General features: G+C 44.1%; 1 protein-coding gene across 2 annotated transcripts in view; it reads right to left on the reverse strand.

Moving 5' to 3' along the window:
- The window catches only part of LOC137368709 (fructose-1,6-bisphosphatase isozyme 2-like), a 58,032-nt gene that overhangs the window by 1,368 nt on the left and 35,224 nt on the right, over window positions 1-21,440 (reverse strand). For both annotated transcript variants that reach the window (XM_068028880.1, XM_068028879.1), the window contains one exon: window positions 194-313. In XM_068028880.1, the coding sequence (XP_067884981.1) occupies window positions 194-313 (120 nt within the window). The remainder of the gene's footprint in view (window positions 1-193; window positions 314-21,440) is intronic.

The following is a 21,440-nucleotide window of genomic DNA, read 5'->3' on the forward strand; positions in this document are numbered from 1 at the left end:
AAATTGAAACTATTCTTGATACCTAGGCCTCAGTAACATCTCGCAGTGCATTTATCCTGAGCTACTGGAAACCTGAATGGTCATCCTTTACCACGCAAACAAGCATTGAAGAAGAAGATTTCTGCTTACTTATGGTGCATCTAAAATAAAGCACAGACCTGAGAACATGCAATTCCAATAGGTGAAAACCTACCTTTCCTTTTGGACTTTTCTTGTTGGCAGGATACATGAAGATTCCTCCATACTTCAACGTACGATGAACATCTGCCACCATAGAGCCTACATATCTTGAACTGTATGGAGCAGTGCCATCCTGCACAAAGAGACATAATGTGGATGAATGCAGCTAGTCTAAAACACAGTGGAATACAATTTAAATTCCACTTCACTGAGCACCCATCCTATAGTTTTCTCTTCTAATTTTCACCAGAAGGGAATAACTTTTCAGGGTACAGTTTCAGAAATGTTGAACCCTCTCCAGCACCTCACCTAAATGACCATGCTTAATGTATGAACCTAAGCAATGAAACCTGGAATTTCCTCAATGAGATATATATTATTTTGAGTAATTGTAGCATCCCCCGGTGGTCTGTGGGGGGAGAGGCAAAGAAATTTCTTTGCATACCCATTGGCTCAGGTATTGGTGTAAAACTGGTGTAAAATTGATGTAAATAACTGAACCAGCAGGAAACTTCTGTGCAGACTCTTAGATGCAATGTTCAGCCTGTGCTCTTCAGTCAAACACTGGGGGACAAGCAGCTAAGATAGTGCTTAGCTGTTGCATTTCTCTCTCAAGTTACTTCATCTTACTGATATTCTTATTACACTTGGAAAGAATTATGAATATACACGTGTCATCTGTGCCCAGAGGGCAGTGTGGCTTGGGAATAAACCATAGAATAGGAATGCAAAACTTCATTCTTTTAGACCTCTTGGTACTTCTGGAAGGCTTCAAAGGAGGGAAGAACAGATTCCTTGGTGTGGCTGCCACCAAGTCACCCAGAATTATCACCCATGCCACCTGAAGGTAGCCAGCTCCCTCAACATCGAGACTGCAGGGCAGGTCTGCAAGAAATTCCATGTTCTCAGCAGGGCAGGCAAGGTAACATGCTTTCCTTCTTGCTCACCTTGGGCACTCAGTACACTCTTCACCCTTTTAAAGCGACACTAGCTTAACTAACTTTTCACAGTGCTTTTAGGTTAAGAGGAGCTCCAACTCATCATCTTGCTCTATGGCTACCCAGATTCCTTCACAACAATTACTTACATGGACCACCCTAAAAACCCTTCCTTCACTTTAATACATTCAATCCCCCATATTTTTTAATTCACTTCTCCTATTCCACTTGTCACACACTCCTCCACCGGTGGTTTTACGAGCCCACAGGACAACAGTTTTGCTTGTATAGTGTCTTTATTGAACAGTCTTCCGATGGCTGCCTGCAGTGAGTACCTCATGGTGGCGATCAAATGACTACGGTAAGCCAGGAGGCACATTAATTCAGTAATTAATTTGGGTGTTCAGGTCCATTGTTCCCTGAAGGTGGCAACGCAGGTCAATAGAGTGGTCAAGAAGGCATACGGCATGCTTTCCTTCATCGGACGGGGTATTGAGTACAAGGGTTGGCAGGTCATGTTACAGTTGTATAAGACTTTGGTTCGGCCACATTTGGAATACTGCGTGCAGTTCTGGTCGCCACATTACCAAAAGGATGTAGATGCTTTGGAGAGGGTGCAGAGGAGGTTCACCAGGATGTTGCCTGGTATGGAGGGCGCTAGCTATGAAGAGAGGTTGAGTAGATTAGGATTATTTTCATTAGAAAGATGGAGGTTGAGGGGGGACCTGATTGAGGTGTACAAAATCATGAGAGGTATAGACAGGGTGGATAGCAAGAAGCTTTTTCCCAGAGTGGGGGATTCAATTACTAGAGGTCACGAGTTCAAAGTGAGAGGGGAAAAGTTTAGGGGGGATATGCGTGGAAAGTTCTTTATGCAGAGCGTGGTGGGTGCCTGGAACGCGTTGCCAGTGGAGGTGGTAGACGCGGGCACGATAGCGTCTTTTAAGATGTATCTAGACAGATACATGAATGGGCAGGAAGCAAAGAGATACAGACCCTTAGAAAATAGGTTTAGATAGAGGATTTGGATCGGCGCAGGCTTGGAGGGCCGAAGGGCCTGTTCCTGTGCTGTAATTTTCTTTGTTCTTAGTATTGCATTTCTCTCCCAAGAAGCTAGCCTTACCCTCAGTCACTTCATCTTTCTGCAGGACCAATTCAATTATCTGGCTACCACCTAACAAAATAAACTAAGCACTGATATGTAGGACTGGAGTAAAATTTGGGAGACAACTGGGAAGGAGAGGCAAGGGAAAGACTCATATCATAACTAAAAAAAAAGGAAAAACAAACTACAGTAATATATCCTTGGAATTTCAGAAAACCAGAATTATCCCCTGAAGGAAGCTTTCCATTTCTCAGAGCTCCTGCTGACACAGATGGTAACAATTACAAAAAAGCTTGAGAGAATTGTCCTGTATAGTGGGACTGCATAGGTTAGTTTAAAAGTACATTTTAGAACAGGGCAACTTTTAAAGACTGAGCTACATGAAAACACTGTGTAGCAAAAGGCATTCATAACTGATATAGCTAAGGGATTATATGCAGATGGCAGTATATGAGCATTCATGGGTATGTGAAGCTGTGTTGGATAAGGGCGCCAATATTAACTATTTAATTGCATGCAGCCAGCACATTGACTTTACGTTCCTGCATATTTGAACTACAGAAGTACAAAATCTAAAAGTGGCTGTAGGGAACCAACACTCAGCCTGAGAAATTGTCGCAATCGTTGGTTGGTATACAGTCCCACAGCCAAAAAGGTCAGAGATGTTTTTGCTTTTTCTCCCCCTAATTTTCCAGTCATCTCTTCAGATGGCACTGATTCTTGCTGGTACATGGTTTAATGGGTCTGGCAGCATCGGTGGAGAGAGAAACAGAGCTAATGTTTCACGTCTGTGACCTTTCATTAGAAAGGTCATCTGTTCTGATGAAAGGTCATAGACCTGAAATGTTAACTCTGCTTCTCTCTCCACAGATGCTGCCAGACCTGCTGCGTATTTATAGCACTTTCTGTTTTTATTTCAGATTTCCAGCATCTGCAATATTTTGCTTTTATTATCATGATTTAATGGGTACTGGTAACTGTGTAAACCATGATAGTGAGAGTTAGTAAGCTACTCAACTGTGGTCATCACACTGAGCCGGGTTCCGTTCTTGCCTCATTAACATCCACATATATCAGTGGTATCACTCACGCCTCTGAGTTAGAAGGCTGTGGGTTCATGCCTCACTCCACAGACTTGAACACATAATCTAGGCTGATGCATCCGTGTGCTACTGACGGAAGGCTACACTGTCGGAGATGCTGTCTTTTGGATGAGATATTAAACCAATGTCCCATTTGTTCTCTCAGGTGGATGTTAAAGATCACATGGCATTATTTAAAGATGAGCAGGGGAGTTCTCCCAGTGTCCTGGCCAAGATTTATCCTTCAACCAACACTTAAAACAGATTATCTGGTCATTTATTTCATTGCTGTTTGTGGGACATTGCTGTGTGCAAATTGGCTGCTGTGTTTCTTACAACACTGACTGCACTTCAAAGCACTTAATTGGCTCGAAACACACTGAGTTCATGAAAGGCGCTATCTAAATACAAGTTTTTCTTTCTCTCACCTACATTTGCAAGATCTTCCCCTTTCACCAGGGTCTCTCTCTGCCTATTCACAATAGGATCACTGTCCCTCTTTCTTAAGTCTCTTTTTATCTCTTTTTCCCCTCCTAACTCCTATTTACACCCTTGCTGAGATCAGCCATCTCAACACAGATTGAGAATTAGAACTGAACCCTCCAGCTTCTCCAGTAGCCGGTGAGTTTTTAAAAATTTATTCTTTCATGGGATGTGGGCATCACTGGCAAGGCCAGCATTTGTTGCCCATCCCTAATTGCCCTTGACAACTGTGTGGCTTGTTAGACTATTTCAGATGGCAGCTAAGAGTCAACCACATTGCTGTGGGCCTGGAGTCACATGTAGGCCAGACCAGGTAAAGGTGGCAGATTTCCTTCCCTAAATGACCAGATAAGTGAACCAGATGGGTTTTTTTTAAATGACTATCAATGATAGTTTCATGGCACTATTATTGAGACTAGCTTACAATTTCAGATTTTTAAAAATTAATGAATTGAATTTTAATTCCACCAGCTGCTATGCTGGGATTTGAATACAGGGCATTGGTCTGGACCTCTATTTACTAGTTCAGTGACATTACCACTACACCACTGTCTGAAGACATTATTCAGCTTGGTTCCCATGCCATGAGATCTGCTGCAAAATTTAAGTATGTCGATGTGAGGTGAGAATGGAATTAGGCTTCATGTGATGCCTTACAGTTGAATAGCCTGCTAACTCTCACTATCTTAGTTTACACAGGTACCAGTACCCATGAAACCATACTCCAGCAAGAATTAATGGTTTCAAAAGAGGAGAGAGAAAATTGAAACTAAATTATGATCTTTTCACACAATAAGGCAGTGTGAAAAACATTTTTCCAATTTATAAGACAAAAGGAAAGAAAGACTTTCATTTCTGTAGCGCCTTTCACAACCACCGGACCTCTCAAAGTGCTTTACAACCAAGTACTTTTTTAGTGTAGTTACTGCTGTAATGTAGGAAAATTTTTAAAAATTACTATTAGGTATCTTTTATGTGTAAATTTAGGGGCATCAGATAGGGGAATGGAAAGCATTTTCCACTTTTGTCTCCCAGTTTCACCATCAAGCACTCCCATATCAGGTTGAGTATGGTTATTAGAGTACAGAGTAAAGCTTGGCTCAGGTACAAAATTAAAACCCGACCTGGGCCCGACTCGACAACAGACAACCCGAACCCGACCCGGGCCAGAGTTCTTTAATTTTTTTAAATGCCCGACCCGATCCGAAAATAACAAACATATTAATGAAACAGAAAAAAATCGTAGATTAAAACAAAAACAATACGAAACAAAACAGTACAGTCCAGCCCGAGCCCGACACGTAGTCGGGTTTGGTCGGGTTCGGGTCAGGTAGACAGGCTTTAGTACAGAGAATCCCTTGGTGAATCTGCCAGCACATCATCTGCAAAAAGAAGCACTGAAATTCTTTCACAATGATTGGGTCAGTAATGAGCTGAATAAGACTCTAATCTTCCTTTGGTGGTGCTGGTTGAGGGAGAAAATTAATCACAAAGAGGGATCAGCAGATAAAATCACAGCACTTTGCAACACCCATCATGAAGACATCACAGAACCCCTCCCAGTGGCACTCACACTTCACTGCATGGGTGGTAATGTGATGGAGTGGATCACATGCGCAGTATAAAACCTTCCCGTGTTTCTTCCACTAATTTCAATGGAAACTCTTCAACAGAGTACCAGCCACCACTTAGATATACTTATCTAGATGTCTCCTGCCAGCCTCAAACACTATTTTGAGCGTTATGATATGAGGAAGTCTGTGTAAAATGGATATGATTGGATGATGACATCTGGGAAGATCTCTTTTGGCATGGTGGATCCATTGATCAGCTCAAATGAAAGGTTATACTAAGGTCCCTATTCTGTTGGTCCAGGGCAATAAATATTTGAAGGAGCAGGGAGATGACATGTTGCCTGATCAGCATTCCTGCCTTAATGAATAATAGATAGAAAAGATTAGCTTTTCATTCATCTCATTGTTGATGCAAGCATTGTAAAGGAAATTCATTGTTTCATTTTGCAGATGATGCTGTTTTTGGCAAACTCCCCTAGGGGCCCAGTGCACGCCAATCACAATTTTGAAGAAGGGGATATGGCGACCCTTGTCCTGGGCATGGGAGGAGGTAAGCAAAGTATCTGGCATTGAGGTAGCACCAACACAGCTGCTTAAAAAAAAAATTATAAAATATTACTGGTACAGAATGGCTGTTGCTATTTGTGTATACAACTACACTTCAGAAGTAATTAATTGTATGCAGCATTTTAATGTTCTCTTTACTATGTTTCTTAATTTAAACAACTTTCGAAAATGTCATACTGAAGATGGAGGACATACATTCCTTTAAAATAACCTTATCTAACTAGGTTGTATGTTTAACCCTTATAGAATCATAGAATGACACAACATAAAAGAAGGCAATTCATGTGTGTGCTGTGTCTTTGAAAGAGCTATTCAATTAGTCCCATTTCCTTTCTCTTTCCCCATTGCCATGCAAATTTTTCCACTTCAAGTATGCATCCAATTCCCTTTTGAAAGTTATTATTGAATCTGCTTCCACCATCCTTTTCGGCAGTGCATTCCCGATCAGAACAACCCACTAAATGTTTTTTCTCCCTCAAGTTGCCTCTATTTCTTTTGTCAATAAATCGGTGTCCTCTGGCTGTCACCCATTTTGCCACTAGAAACATTTAGTTACTCTATCAAAACTCTTCATGAATTTGAACACCTCTATCACATCTGCCCTCAACCTTCTCTACTCTAAGGGGAGCAATCACAGTTTCTCTAGTTTGCCCACATAACTGAAGTCTTTTATCCCTGGTACCATTCTAGTAAATCTCCGTGGCACCCTCTCTAAGGCCTTGACATCATTCCTCAGGTGTGGTGTCCAGAATTGGCCACAATACTCCAGCTGGGGCAACGCCAGTGTTTTATAAAGGTTAAGGACAGTAATTTCCTCACAACTGCTCCTGCTCTGTTACTGTAACTTCACCAGATGTGTGGCAGAAACTGTGTTTACACATGTTAATGGGATTTCTGTCACACTTCTGGCAAAGTTATGGTGGCAAAGTAGAAACAGCTGCATAGAAATTAGTGACGTGACTCCAGACTACTGTTAACGGAATGACTTCAGTATCTTGTTCTTACTACTTGTTAATGTCAATAATTCTGTTCATGAATAAACCTGATCAGTTGTTTGGCTTATTATAAAAGTGAAAAAATGCTTAGCATTATTGAGATTATCTGACTTCTGAAGCATATTGGCATTTTCATGTGTTACCTGACAGTAAAGGCCTTGTTATTTCTTTACATGAATCAACTTCTGCATTTTTCCCATATGCTTTGAACCAAAATCTAAGGACAGAATTTTAACTCCAATAAAAAGGGTAGTTGGGGTCGAGACAGGAGTTAAAATAGAAAAACAGGAAGCCAACCTGCCTCGAACCTGCCCACTTCCTGGTTTCCTCAGGAACTGCCCCCCTCCCCTTCAAATATGTCATCATCACCTCTATCCTCAAAAAACAATTCTTGACCCCTCTGTCCTTCCAAACTACACCCATCTCCAACTTCCCTTTCCTCTTCAATGTGGTGTCACCTCCCAAATCCCCATACCTATCTTTTCCAGAACTCCATGTCTGAATTCCTCCAATCAGGTTTCTCCCCCTGCCACAGTACCAAAATGGCTCTTATCAAAGTCACAAATGACATCCTATGTGACTGTGTAAAAGTAAACTATCCCTCCTCATCTTTCTCGACCTGTAATCAGCCTTTGACACAGTTGACCACACCATCTTCCTCCAATGCCTCTCCACTGTTGTCCAGCTGGGTGGGACTGCACTCGCCTGGTTCCATTCTTATCTCTTTAATCAAAGCCAGAGAAACCCTTGCAATGGCTTCTCTTCCTGTTCCCGCACAGTTACCTCTGGTGTTCCCCAGGATCTATCCTGGGCCTCCCTCCTATTTCTCACTTACATGTTGCCCCTCAGTGACGTCATCTGAAAACACTGCAACAGTTTCCACATGTATGCTGACGACACCCAGCTCTACCTCTCCATCACCCATTGACCCCTCCACTCTCTTTAAATTGTCAGACTGCTTGCCAACATCCAATATTGGATGAGCAGAAATTTTCTCCAACAAAATATTGGGAAGACTAAAGCCATTGTCCTTGATCCACACCACAAACTCCATTCCCTAGCCACCGACTCTATCCCTCTCCCTGGCAACTATCTGAGGCTGAACTAGACTGTTTGCAACCTTGGTGTCGTATTTGACCCTGAAATGAGCTTCCAAACACATATCTATACCATCACTAAGAATGCCTATTTCCACCTCAATACCATCACTTGATTCTGCCCCTGCCTCAGCTCATTGCTGCTGAAACCCTCATTCTTACCTTTGTTTCCTCTAGTATTGACTATTCTAACAATTCCTAGCTGGCTTGTCTCCCACATTCTACCCTCCGTAAATTTGAGCTCAGCCAAAGCTTAGCGGCCTGTGTCCTAACTTGCACCAAGTCCTGTTCACCCCCCACCCTGTGCTCGCTGACCTTCATTGGCTCCCGAGTAAGCAATGGCTTGATTTTAAAATTCTCACCCTTGTTTTAAAATCCCTCGCTCTTCCCTATCTCTATAATCTACTCCAGCCCCAGAACCCTCCTAAATATCTGCGTTCCTATAATTCTGGCCTCTTGGGCAGCCCCGATTTTAATTGCTTCATCATTGGTGGCTGTGTCTTCAACTGCCTAGGCCCAAGGCTCTGGAATTCCCTCCCTACATCTGTCCGCCTCTCTACCTCTCTTTCCTCCTTTCAGACACTCCTTAAAAACCTACCTCTTTGACCAATTTTGGTCATCTATCCTAATACCTCCTTATGTGGCTCAGTGTCAAATTTTCTTTTATGATACTCCTGTGAAGCCGATTGGGACATTTTACTATGATAAAGTTGATAAAAAATACAAATTGTTGTTCTTATTTTAATCAAGGTAGGATGAAGGGCAGGCAACCAATTCACTCGCAGGAAACAGCTTGTTCATTTAAGTATTATAATGAGGCCACGTGCCTTCATTTTACCAGTCATTCCATTTTTAATTTATTTTAGCTGGCTCTCTCAGGCCTTGGGAAAACTGGCAGCCTAAAGGAGGTGAGAAGAGCTGAATCCATAATCTGTACAGCACTGCATGTGGGCTAGGAGGAGCAGGGGTGCTTCCTCCACATTAACAAGCTATTCAATAAAACTCCCCCACTGTGATCTATCTGCTCCTGCCCCCACCATTGGAACCTCCCTCCCTCCACTGACCACCATCGGACAAACCCCGACCAATGTTCCCTCTCGGCTTCATGGATGCACAACAGAAAGTTCCCACACAGGCCAAGAGCAAGTTGGCCCCTTTAAGTTACCGTGCATGTGCGACTGCACAAAAAAATTAAAGAATATGCTCATTTAAATGAATCAGCTGCACATTACAAAAATATTAGAGGATACCTTGTACTAGACCACCATCTGCACCCCACCGACCATCATTGGACCCTTCCCCAAGATCTGGATCCCCTCTGACCTGGATCCTGCTCTCACAAACTGAAACCTCCACAATCAGGATCTATTCTCCATGATTGGGAGACCCTTCCTGGGATTGGGATTCTACCCTGTGATGGGGAACTCCCCCCACTCCCACGATCACATAGAGTCATTCCAGCACAGAAGGCCATTCAACCCATCGAGTACATGCTGGCTCTCTGTACTGCAATACAGTCAGTCCCATTTCACCACTCTCTCTCTCTCTCACTCCCCTACCAAACATACTCACTCTCGTAGGCTGTGGTCTTGTGAAGCAGGATTCCCACCCAAAAGGCCTGCCGCTTCCAGCAAGTTTCCCTCCAAGTCATACACCATCCTGACTTGGAACTATATGGCTGTTCCTTCACTGCTGCTGGGTCAAAAACCTGGAACTCTCTTCCTAACAGCACTGTGGTTGTTCCTACACCACATGGACTGCAGCTATTCAAGAATGCGGCTCACCACATCCTTCTCAAGGGCAATTAAGGATGGGCAATAAATGCTGACCTTGCCAGCGATGCTCACGTCCCACAAAAGAATAAAAATCAGGGTGCTTGAGAAAAATTTAAAGGAGCCATGCAGTTAAAAACTGCAGAGCATTTAGGAAACCTGTTCTTCCGGGTTTCCTAAACCTCCCCCCCACCGCCAATCTTTGCCTCACCCTCCACATGAACTCACCTCCGGACTAAACTCCAGGCCTAAGACTCTCTCCTCAATCTGTCATTGTTCATAAATGTCAAAGAGGTGATCTGAATCAATAGCACTTTTTCTCCCTCTCCGCCTCCCATATAACAGCCCTCTCTTACCAGCCCTTTTGCATTCCTCATGTCAAGGGAGTAGGATGGTTTTGGTCACATATAAGTGCTGTGAATGTTGCTGCATGGGAAGTATTTCCTCTACGTGTAGCAAACTGAAGATTTGTTCTTTATAAACCTGTTTACATTTCACTGCACAGAGCACACTTCCTTCATATTGGCTGACAGCAGGCATCACCTGCAGGATGAACCAATTCCTGGTCGGAGATCAGCTATTCCCATTGTGTGGGTATCCTTCCACTAGATCCACTCAGGGCCCCATGCATATGCATGGTTGCACAATCCTAATGTTGCCCTTGCTTAACTGACCAAACCAAGTTGTACCTGAGACGTCCTTCTAAGCGTCAACCTAATAAACTTTTTCCATTTTTCCGAGGTAAGTTTCTATTCAAAACATATTTTCGAGCTCAATGGGAAATGTTTGACCCTGAGCTGAACTTTTTAACCCTGCATCCAGTTTCTCACCAATTCTACATTCTTCTACTTCTGTAAATTACCTTGTATTCTTACTCCTTTTTTCAGCCTGATACTGAAAATGTAATCCATGTTTTGAATACAAATGACCTTCCATCTCCACCCATTGCAAACACCAGTTAATGCGGAGCTCTGTGACCCAAGTCCTCTCCTATACGCAGTTCTGTATATCTATTTCCCTCGTCTTTGCCAACCTCTCCATGCCCTAGCAAATCAATTTCAAACTGCTCTTCCTTATTTTCACATCTTCTACAGCTTCATTTCACCCTGAGAAATCTTCTCCAGCTCTACATTCCACCTGGTATAATGTATTCCTCTGACTCAGAGTTGCTTTCGGTTCCTTGCTCATTCTGTGGTAACACCAGGAGCTGTTCCTTCAGCTATTACCCCTCTGCACTTTGATATTCCCTCCCAAAGCCACCTTGTCTTGTTATCACTCGCTTTCTTCAACAAATCCATCTCCTCAACTGTATATTAAGGTTTTCCTGTTAATTTTCCTCCCTTTCCTGTTCAGTATCTGCCTCTTCCCTTGCAAGGTGCTCCAAGATATTATGTGATATTACATGAGAAGTGATATATATGCAATTTACTGTCTGTGCTGCAACATCTGTTCTCATGCAGGGTGGCAGTAATTGTTTGCAGTACTCCTATGTAAGAGGACCCTCTACTGGAAGTGCCTTATCCGTGGATACTAAGTGAGTAGTGGATCAGGCTCAGCGGCGATACCCACAGGTAGCCTGCTGGCATTCATTGTCAAGGTTCACACATGACCTGCAGGAGACAGTCAGGAGCAGCACCACCATTTCAGCTGCTGTGAACCAGTGCACACTCAGTTTGAAGAAACTGACTGAAAAAAAGCAACTGTGACATCACAGGAAACTAGTAAGTTGATTGGCCACTAAGTGCTTCGTGTAAGGGACAGTGTGTTAATAGCCAGCTTAGGACACCGGAGTTAGGGAAGATCTATAAATAAAAAGAACTAAAATTTTTAAATAAATACCTAAAGCACATACCTGTGTAATTAAGAAACGTTTAACTTAGTTGTAGGTGGTACTAGCATTTAATAAGCACAGTAAATTGTAGTATACACAGGAATTATTCAAAGTTAATTAAGAAAGTAATTAAATTAAATTAAATTAACTAAATAATATAAGTAACAATAGCAGGGTAGGTGTTGTGTTGCAGCTGTGGAAAGTGGAATCTCCTGGATGCCACGCAATCCAAGACAAGCATGTCTGCGGAAAGTGTAAGTAGCTAGAGGAATTCCAGATCAGGCTTATTGATCTGGAAGCCAAGCTGCAGACACTGCGCAACATCAGGCAGGGGGAGAGATATCTGGACACTTTGTACCAGAAGATGGTCACATCCCTTAGAACAGGGTCATCTCTTTTGGTCAGCGGTGAGGGACAGGAGGGTGTGAATGTGTGAGGCAGGTAAAGGGACTGAGCAGACAGTAGTGGAGGAGCCTCAGCCTTTGCAGTTGTCAAACCGGTTTGAGATGCTTGCAACCTGTGCGGACGAAAGCGAGGTCTGCAGGGTGGATGAGCAGACTGGCCATGTATCCATGGTGCATGAAGCCGTTCAAGCAGGGGGAACAAAAAGGAATGTAGTGGTAGCAGGGGACAGTAGAGTGAAGGGGATTGACACTGTTCTCTGCAGCAAAGGGGGGAGAGTCCAGAAGGCTGCATTGCCTGCTCGGTGCCAGGGTTCGAGACATCTGCTCAGGCCTGGAGAGGAGCTTACAGTGGGAGGGGGAGCATCCAGTTGTCATGGTCCATGTAGGTACCAACAACCAAGACAGACAAGGAAAGAGGTTTTGCATAGTCAGTATGAGGAGCTAGGCACCAAATTAAGAAGCAGAACCTCAAAGATAATAATCTCTGAATTAATACCTGAGCTGTGTACAAATTGGCATAGGGCAAATAAGATTATCGAAATGAATGTGTGGCTCAAAGACTGGTGTGGTAGAAGTGCATTCCAGTTCATGGGGCACTGGCACCAATACTGGGAAAATTGGGGGCTGTACCATTGGGACGGTCTACATCTGAACGGTGCTGGGACTAGTGAGCCGCATAAGTAGGGAAGGAGAAAGGGTTTTAAACTAATTAATGGGGGCAAGGGATCAAATTTGGGAAGATGTGGTAAATCAAAGAGTAGAGACAAGGCAAGAGAGAAAGGTATCAATATGGAAAATGATAAACATACCATGACAGGAAGGGGCAGAGAGTACAAATCTAACAGTAAATCAACAGATAAGGCTAGAGGTTACAAAAAAAATAAAAGGACAACACCAAAGGCTCTGTATCTGAATGCACGTAGCATTCAAAACAAAACAGATGAACTGATAGCGCAAATAGAAATAAATAAGTGCAATCTGATAGCCATTACAGAGACATGGCTGCAGGATGACATAGATTGGGACCTGAATATTGAAGGGTATATGACATTTAGGAAGGACAGGAAGCTAGGAAAAGGTGGAGGGATGGCTCTGTCAGTTAATGATGGTATTAGCGCTGGGTTAAGCACTACCTAGAACTGTACTCCAGGGAGAATGTTGTCACTGAGACTGCCCTCAATGCAGTCCAGCCTCTACCAGTCATGGATCAGCTGGACATACATCCAACAAAATTGGAACTCAGTGATGCCATTGATTCTCTAGCCAGCAGAAAAGCCCCTGGAAAGGACAGCATTACCCCTGAAATAATCAGGAGTGCCAAGTTTGCTATACTCTCAGCACTACATGAACTGCTATGCCTGTGCTGGGACGAGGGAGCAGTACCCCAGGACATGCGCGATGCCAATATCATCACCCTCTATAAAAACAAAGGTGACCGCGGTGACTGCAACAACTACCGTGGAATCTCCCTGCTCAGCATAGTGGGGAAAGTCTTTGCTCGAGTCGCTCTAAACAGGCTCCAGAAGCTGGCCGAGCGCGTCTACCCTGAGGCACAGTGTGGCTTTCGTGCAGAGAGATCGATCATTGACATGCTGTTCTCCCTTCGTCAGATACAGGAGAAATGCCGCGAACAACCGATGCCCCTCTACATTGCTTTCATTGATCTCACCAAAGCCTTTGACCTCGTCAGCAGACGTGGTCTCTTCAGACTACTAGAAAAGATTGGATGTCCACCAAAGCTACTAAGTATCATCACCTCATTCCATGACAATATGAAAGGCACAATTCAACATGGTGGCTCCTCATCAGACCCCTTTCCTATCCTGAGTGGCGTGAAACAGGGCTGTGTTCTCGCACCTACACTTTTTGGGATTTTCTTCTCCCTGCTGCTTTCACATGCGTTCAAGTCCTCTGAAGAAGGAATTTTCCTCCACACAAGATCAGGGAGCAGGTTGTTCAACCTTGCCCGTCTAAGAGCGTAGTCCAAAGTACAGAAAGTCCTCATCAGGGAACTCCTCTTTGCTGACGATGCTGCTTTAACATCTCACACTGAAGAGTGTCTGCAGAGTCTCATCGACAAGTTTGCGGCTGCCTGCATGGAATTTGGCCTAACCATCAGTCTCAAGAAAATGAACATCATGAGGCAAGACGTCAGAAATGCTCCATCCATCAATATTGGCGACCACGCTCTGGAAGTGGTTCAAGAGTTCACCTACCTAGGCTCAACTATCACCAGTAACCTGTCTCTAGATGCAGAAATCATCAAGCGCATGGGAAAGGCTTCCACTGTTATGTCCAGACTGGCCAAGAGAGTGTGGGAAAATGGCGCACTGACACGGAACACAAAAGTCCGAGTGTATCAAGCCTGTGTCCTCAGTACCTTGCTCTATGGCAGCGAGGCCTGGACAATGTATGTCAGTCAAGAGCGACGTCTCAATTCATTCCATCTTCGCTGCCTCCGGAGAATACTTGGCAACAGGTGGCAGGACCGTATCTCCAACACAGAAGTCCTCGAGGCGGCCAACATCCCCAGCTTATATACACTACTGAGTCAGCGGCGCTTGAGATGGCTTGGCCATGTGAGCCGCATGGAAGATGGCAGGATCCCCAAAGACACATTGTACAGCGAGCTCGCCACTGGTATCAGACCAACCGGCCGTCCATGTCTCCGCTTTGAAGACGTCTGCAAATGCGACATGAAGTCATGTGACATTGATCACTAGTCGTGGGAGTCAGTTGCCAGCGTTCGCCAGAGCTGGCGGGCAGCCATAAAGGCGGGGCTAAAGTGTGGCGAGTCGAAGAGACGTAGCAGTTGGCAGGAAAAAAGACAGAGGCGCAAGGGGAGAGCCAACTGTGTAACAGCCCCGACAAACAAATTTTTCTGCAGCACCTGTGGAAGAGCCTGTCACTCTAGAATTGGCCTTTATAGCCACTCCAGGCGCTGCTCCACACACCACTGACCACCTCCAGGCGCTTACCCATTGTCTCTCGAGATAAGGAGGCCAAAGATAGCGCAATAGAGAGGGATGACCTAAGTTCAAGAAGCTAGAATGTAGAAGTGGCTTGGGTAGAGATGAGAAATGATAAAGACAAGAAGTCACTTGTGGGAGTGGTGTACAGGCCCCCAAACAGTAACCATATGGTAGGACAGGGTATAAAGGAAGAAATAATGGGAATTTGTCAGAAAGGGGATTTTAATCTACATATAGACTAGAAAAATCAGATGGGCAGAGGTAGCTAGATGAGGAGTTCACAGAATGCTTTCAGGATAGTTTCTTAGAACAGCACGTTCTAGAGCCAACCAGAGAGCAGGCTATACTAGACCTGGTATTATGTAACAAGATAGGATTTATTGGTGACCTCACAGTGAAGGTGCCCCGAGGCAGCAGCAATCATGATATGATTGAATTTTACATTCAGTTTGAAGGAGAGAAGAGTGGATCTAAGACTAGTATTTTAAACTTAAATAAAGGCAATTATGAGGGCATGAAAGCAGAGCTAGCTAAAGTGAGCTGGCAAATTAGGTTAAGGGATAGGTCAATAGAGATGCAGTGGCAGACATTTAAGGGGATATTTCAGAATAGATACATTCCAACAAGAAAGAAAAATTCCAGGGGGAGGACCCACTATCTGTGATTAGCTAAAAAAGTTAAAGATAGTATCAAACTTAAAGAAAAAACATATAATTGCACAAAGATGGGTGGCAGGTCAGAAGATTAGACAGAATATAAAAACAGCGAAGAATGACTAAAAGATTAATAAGGAGAGAAAAATTAGAGTACAAAAGAAAGCTAGCTAGAAATATAAAAACAGATAATAAGAGTGTCTATAGATATTTCAAAAAGAAAAGAGAGTTAACAAAGTGAGCACAGTTCTACAGAAAGTGAATCTGGGGAATTAATAAGGGGAAATAAAGATATCGCAGATGAAAGGAACAGGTATTTTGCATTGGTCTTCACTATAGAGGATACAAGTAACATCTCAGAAATAGCTGTAAATCAGAAAATGGAAGGTCGGGAGGAACTCAAGAAAATTACAATCACCAGGGAAGTGGTACTGAGCAAATTGTTGGAGCTGTGGGCTGACAAGTCCCCGGGTCTTGATGGATTTCATCATAGGGTGTTAAAAGAAGTGGCTGGTGAGATAGTTGATAAGGATCAGCCAAAATCATATTAAATGGCTGAGCAGGCTCAAGGGGCTACTCCTGCTTTCATTTTCTTATGCTCTTATGAAAAGTGCCAAGGATTGACATATGAAGAAATGCCTCCTTTCTCTGAGCAAATTGGTAGAATGGAAGTGCACTCAGCCCATAGTTCTGAGCTCAATGGATCAAAACAATTTTTTAGTTCCCTACATTACAGCAGTCACTATTGTTATGACCAGGTGAGAAGGGGTCTAGGGGTTCCTTCTCAGCCTTTGCCTGGTTTAACAGTAACAGCGTTTAATTCTAGAAACACCGTGCTTTTGGCTCCCCCTTAGTGAATCCTTGTTCACTGCTCCAATTGTAAGCAAAGAAATCAGACAGGTTTCCTCAGATTTAAACAAGAAAGGTGGAAGTTTATTAATCTTAAAGTCTAATGCAGTTAATGACTACGAATATGTGACGCGACTATGCTAGCATGCATAGGCAATAAACACACACGCAGATAGAGACAGAAAAGGTAGAACGAATAAAGGGGAAAAGTTTGAGGCAATATCTGGTAGGTACAGTCCTTTGAGTTCAATGTGGAGTCTTTGGTTGCCGATAAGTCTTGCAATTCGTTGGAGCCCAGTTCACGCTTCAACTTATTTCAATGTAGCAGTCTTTTCTCTCTTGAGGTTTACGTGTCTTCCTTGGGTCTGGTGGCTTGGGAAGAAAGCAAGAAAGAAAGCCAGCAAGGCGAGAGAGGCTTTCTTGTTCCAGGTTCCAGTTCAGTAGCCTTCTGTTTCTTTCTCTGTGGCACAATTTAAAAAAAAACAGGTTGCCCAGCAGGTTAGTCATGTGATTAGCTCCTTATCTGGAACTGTCTCTCCTGCGAGGTTTGTGGATTGTACCTTAGCAGTCTCTGGAATGCGCTTCCTTACACCTTCAATGTCTGGTGATCAAAATCTATTTGGGTAAATTGGAACAGGGAATAGTCCTTTGTCTCCACAAGCAGCATCTCTTTGTATGCAAATATCCTTCCAGCCCAGTGTCTGGTGATCTTCAAACCAGTCATTTCTTCACTCCAGCAACAGTTTAAAATCAATGTTGATATGACAAAATTAATATGCCTCATTCTTGGTAGGAGAGAGTCTGCATGCCACCTCCACACCCAATGGAATAAAATGCAATTTTTTAAAAGAGCATTTCATTAAAAGGGACGAGAGAGAAGATAAGGACAGGAAAACACACATGCATCTCTCTCATTCATTCAGAACCCTAACAATTGTTACAGCCTGTCTTTTCTTGGTAGCAGTGCTGCTTTAAGTGGCCCTTTCTGGCATCTCAATAAACATGTGGTTTATCGGGAAGTTTTTTTTTAGTTTGCACAGTTTCATGACTGCCTAAGGTCTTTGTTCAGGGGCGGCAGCAGTGGGAGGTTCCACTCTGAACTCCCTTTCAGTGCTTTGCTGAGTCACGCAAGGGCTTTTCACCTCAGGGGATGGCTGGTTCCCTTTTTTCCTGATTGTAGGGGCGGATTCTTGCCTTTGTCATCTGGGACACTCCTGCTTGCAGGTATTTGTCTAGATTCTATTGCACTCCCCTGCGGCACTTCGACCAGGTGAGGAATCACCCTCACGGTTTCTCTGCCCTCTTGAGGACTTTTTTTTTCTCTGCAGGTGTCTGTAAATGCTGTTAGCAACTCTGGGTACTTCTGGTGTCTGCATTTACATAGAAGGATGTGGGGTCTAATTGTTCAAACATTTCGGGGTTGGCTGACTGGATAGTAGGGGGTTTCATCCGGGATTCTCCCTGGGCTTCCTTTAACCTGCCCTCTTGGTCCCTTTCTCCCCTTTCCTTTTTAACCTGTTGCCAGCCTTGTGCCTGCCTCTCCCTTTTTGTTCTCAGCAGGGGTCCCTTACAGTTCACCAGCCCTCTGCTGAAGGGTCCTCCAAACACCGGTACAAGACTTAGGGGTGCAGACTTCACTGTAAGTTGGGGTTTCCCCTCAACCTGGCACATGTGGCAACTCCTGCAGTATTCCACCACATCTTTGTGGAGTTTTAGCCAGTAGAACTGCTGTCTTATGCGGGCTCTGGTTTTTCGTATACTGACATGTACAGCCACTGTAATCTCATGGGCCATTCTTACTATTTCTCTCCGGTACCTCTGCGGCGCCACTAACTGGTGAACTACTGTCCACTCCTTGCTCTCAGGTCTGTGAGGAGAACTCCATTTCTTCATCAGTACCTCATCCTTCAAATAATAGCAATCAGGGAATCCCTCTGCTTCAATTTCAGACTGGGCAGCCTGTGATCTCTCAATACTGGGTCAGCTCACTGAGCCTCAGCTAGGGAAGATTTATTTAACTCATTCCTTGTGTCTTCTAGCTTTCCAAAGAAAGTCTCAGACAGACAGACCTTATAGTCATCTGCCTGCAGTGCCAATTCAGTCTCCTCTGGGGGAGCTGGTTTGATCATAGCTTCATTCATTACACATTCAGGAAAACTGCAGGGGAACATGTCCTGCCACTGCCCTGTTTCTCTGTCCTCCTGCGGTCTCTCTTTCACTACTGGGGAAGCTACCACCTTCATCCCTGCCAGATCATTCCCTAGGAGCAGGTCAACCCCATCCACAGGCAAATTAGGGACAATTCCTACTGTCACCGGTCCCAAAACTAGATTGCACTCCAAGTGCTCCCGGTGCAAATGTACAGGTATACGATGCCCTCCAATACCATTCACCACCATTCTGGTGTTCACTGCAATCTCTGGGGGAAAGGTCAGGTCTTTTTCCTGTAAAAAGGATCTGGTGGCTCCTGTTTCCTTGAGGATTACTATGGGCTTGCTTGCCCCACTCAAGAGGTATGGTGTTACTCTCCCTTCAGACACAAAACCCTGATAACCTTCAGGAAGCCTATTAAATTTTCCTGCATTTGCAGCATTAAGCTTCTTGGGTTTCACTCTTACTGCAGTTAAAGCCACAGCTTGTTCTGCTTTGCTTTCCATCAGGGTTACTTCTTCATTAAGCGGGTGTGCCCTGATTAACCCTACAGGTTTTCCCTTTAGTTTTCAGCAGTCAGCTCTTCAATGCCCTGCTTTATTACAATGGAAGCACACAGGTCTCCGGGTCTCACTCCTACTTATAGCACCTTCCTTTTTGGCTGGAGGAGGGCCCCCTGTGTCTCCTGCTTTTCTTTCCCTCCCAGGACTGTTTGGCCTTCTATCACCTTCCCACCTTCTGTCCTTTTTGGATTTGTGGGGGGTGATTAGGAAAAGTTTTCCCCTGGGAAACCGACTTATAAATGAGAGCAAACTCATTGGCCAGGACTGCTGCCTGCCGGGCTTTATGAGCTGTCTGCTCTTCTACATGTGTCTTTATGGAGAGTGGGAGAGAGTTTTAAAATTATTTTAGCAAAATTACTTCTCTGAGATTTTCATAGTTGAGCTGTACTATAAGAGCGCTCAGCCACTGGTCAAAAGCCAGCTGCTTATTTCTCTCAAACTCCAGGTAAGTTTGATTAGCTTGCTTCTTGAGGGTTCTAAACTTTTCGCTATGGGCTTCAGGTACTAATTCATATGCTCTGAGGAGAGCATTTTTGGTCAGTTCATAATTTGATCAACTCTCATCTGACAACATGAAATAAACCTCATGGGTTTTTCCTACTAATTTACTCTGTAACAGCAGAGTGCAAGCCTTAGCTAGCCACTTTAACTGCCTTGCCAGTTTTTCAAAAGACACAAAAGATGCTTCCATGTCTCCCTCACTGAATTTTGGGATCATTTGGGAAAGTTTTAACAATTTTGTACCCAGCCCTAAATCACACTCCCCCATATTGGCCATGCTTCCATGCTTTCACTGGGGGTACTCTTTCACCCCATAGTCAACTCAAACCGCTTCAGCTCTGTCTCTTCACATACTTTCTGGAAGGTTCTTTCTCTTTCTCTCTCCTCTCTTGCTTTCTCTCTTTCCCCTCTTTTTCTTCCCATTCCTTCTGGAATGCTCTTTCTTTCTTGCTCTCCTGTCTCTCTTTCTTTCTCCTCTAATTCAAGTTTCCTCTGTTCCAATTATATCTTTGCTAACAGTATGCTGTCTGGGTCTGCTTCTAACCCTGTTTCTGCTTCTTCAGATTCAAGGGAAAAATGGTTGGCCACTAGCCTTAGGAGTTCAAACTTCCCAGCCTTGCCACGTACAGTGATCCCACACTGCTCAGCCATTTTCCTCAACTCCTCTATAGACAGTGCTTTTAACTTATCCCAAGTTACTTCATCCTGGCTTGGGGAGCTACTAGCTTCAGTCGCAGATATGTTAGTATTCAAGCACACACAACTACAAGAAAACCTGTACTGAAATCTATTCTCTTTTGTCTGGGATCAATTTGGTTTCCCACTTCCAATTTCTCATTTGTCTGTAGGTAAAAAAGTCTCAGACGCTAGCCCCCAAATTTGTGTTACGACTAGGTGAGAAGGGGTCTAGGGGTTTCCTCTCAGTCTTGGTCTGGTTTAACTTTAACAGGGTTTAGTTTTAGAAACACTATATTTTTAGCTCCTCCTCAGTGAATCCTTGTTCACTGCTCCAATTGTCAGCAAAGAAATCAGACAGGTTTCCTTAGATTTAAACATGATAGCCTGGAGTGGCTATCAAGGCCAATTCTAGAGTGACAGGCTCTTACACAGGCGCTGCAGATAAAATTGGTTGTCGGGGCTGTTACTCAGTTGGCTCTCTCCTTGTGCTTCTGTCTTTTTTCCTGCCAACTGCTAAGTCTCTTCGACTCGCCACTCTTTAGCCCCACATTTATGGCTGTCCGCCAGCTCTGGCGATCACTGGCAACTGACTCCCACGACTAGTGGTCAATGTCACAGGACTTCATGTCGCATTTGCAGACGTCTTTAAAGCGGAGACATGGACGGCCGGTGGGTCTGATACCATGACGAGCTCGCTGTACAATGTGTCTTTGGGGATCCTACCATCTTCCATGCAGCTCACATGGCCAAGCCATCTCAAGCGCCGCTGGCTCAGTCGGGTGTATATGCTGGGGATGTTGGCCACCTCGAGTCATGTTACTAACTCCTTATCTGGAACTGTCTCTCCTGCGAGGTTTGTGGATTGTACCTTAGCAGTCTCTGGAATGCACTTCCTTACACCTTCAATGTCTGGTGATCAAAATCCATTTGGGTTAATTGGAGCAGGGAATAGTCCTTTGTCTCCACAAGCAGTTTCTCTAAATATGCAAATGTCCTTCCAGCACAGTGTTTGGTGATCTTCAAACAAGTCACTTCTTCACTCCAG

Source organism: Heterodontus francisci, chromosome 4, assembly GCF_036365525.1.
Source record: "Heterodontus francisci isolate sHetFra1 chromosome 4, sHetFra1.hap1, whole genome shotgun sequence".
In the NCBI taxonomy this organism is placed as follows: domain Eukaryota; kingdom Metazoa; phylum Chordata; class Chondrichthyes; order Heterodontiformes; family Heterodontidae; genus Heterodontus; species Heterodontus francisci.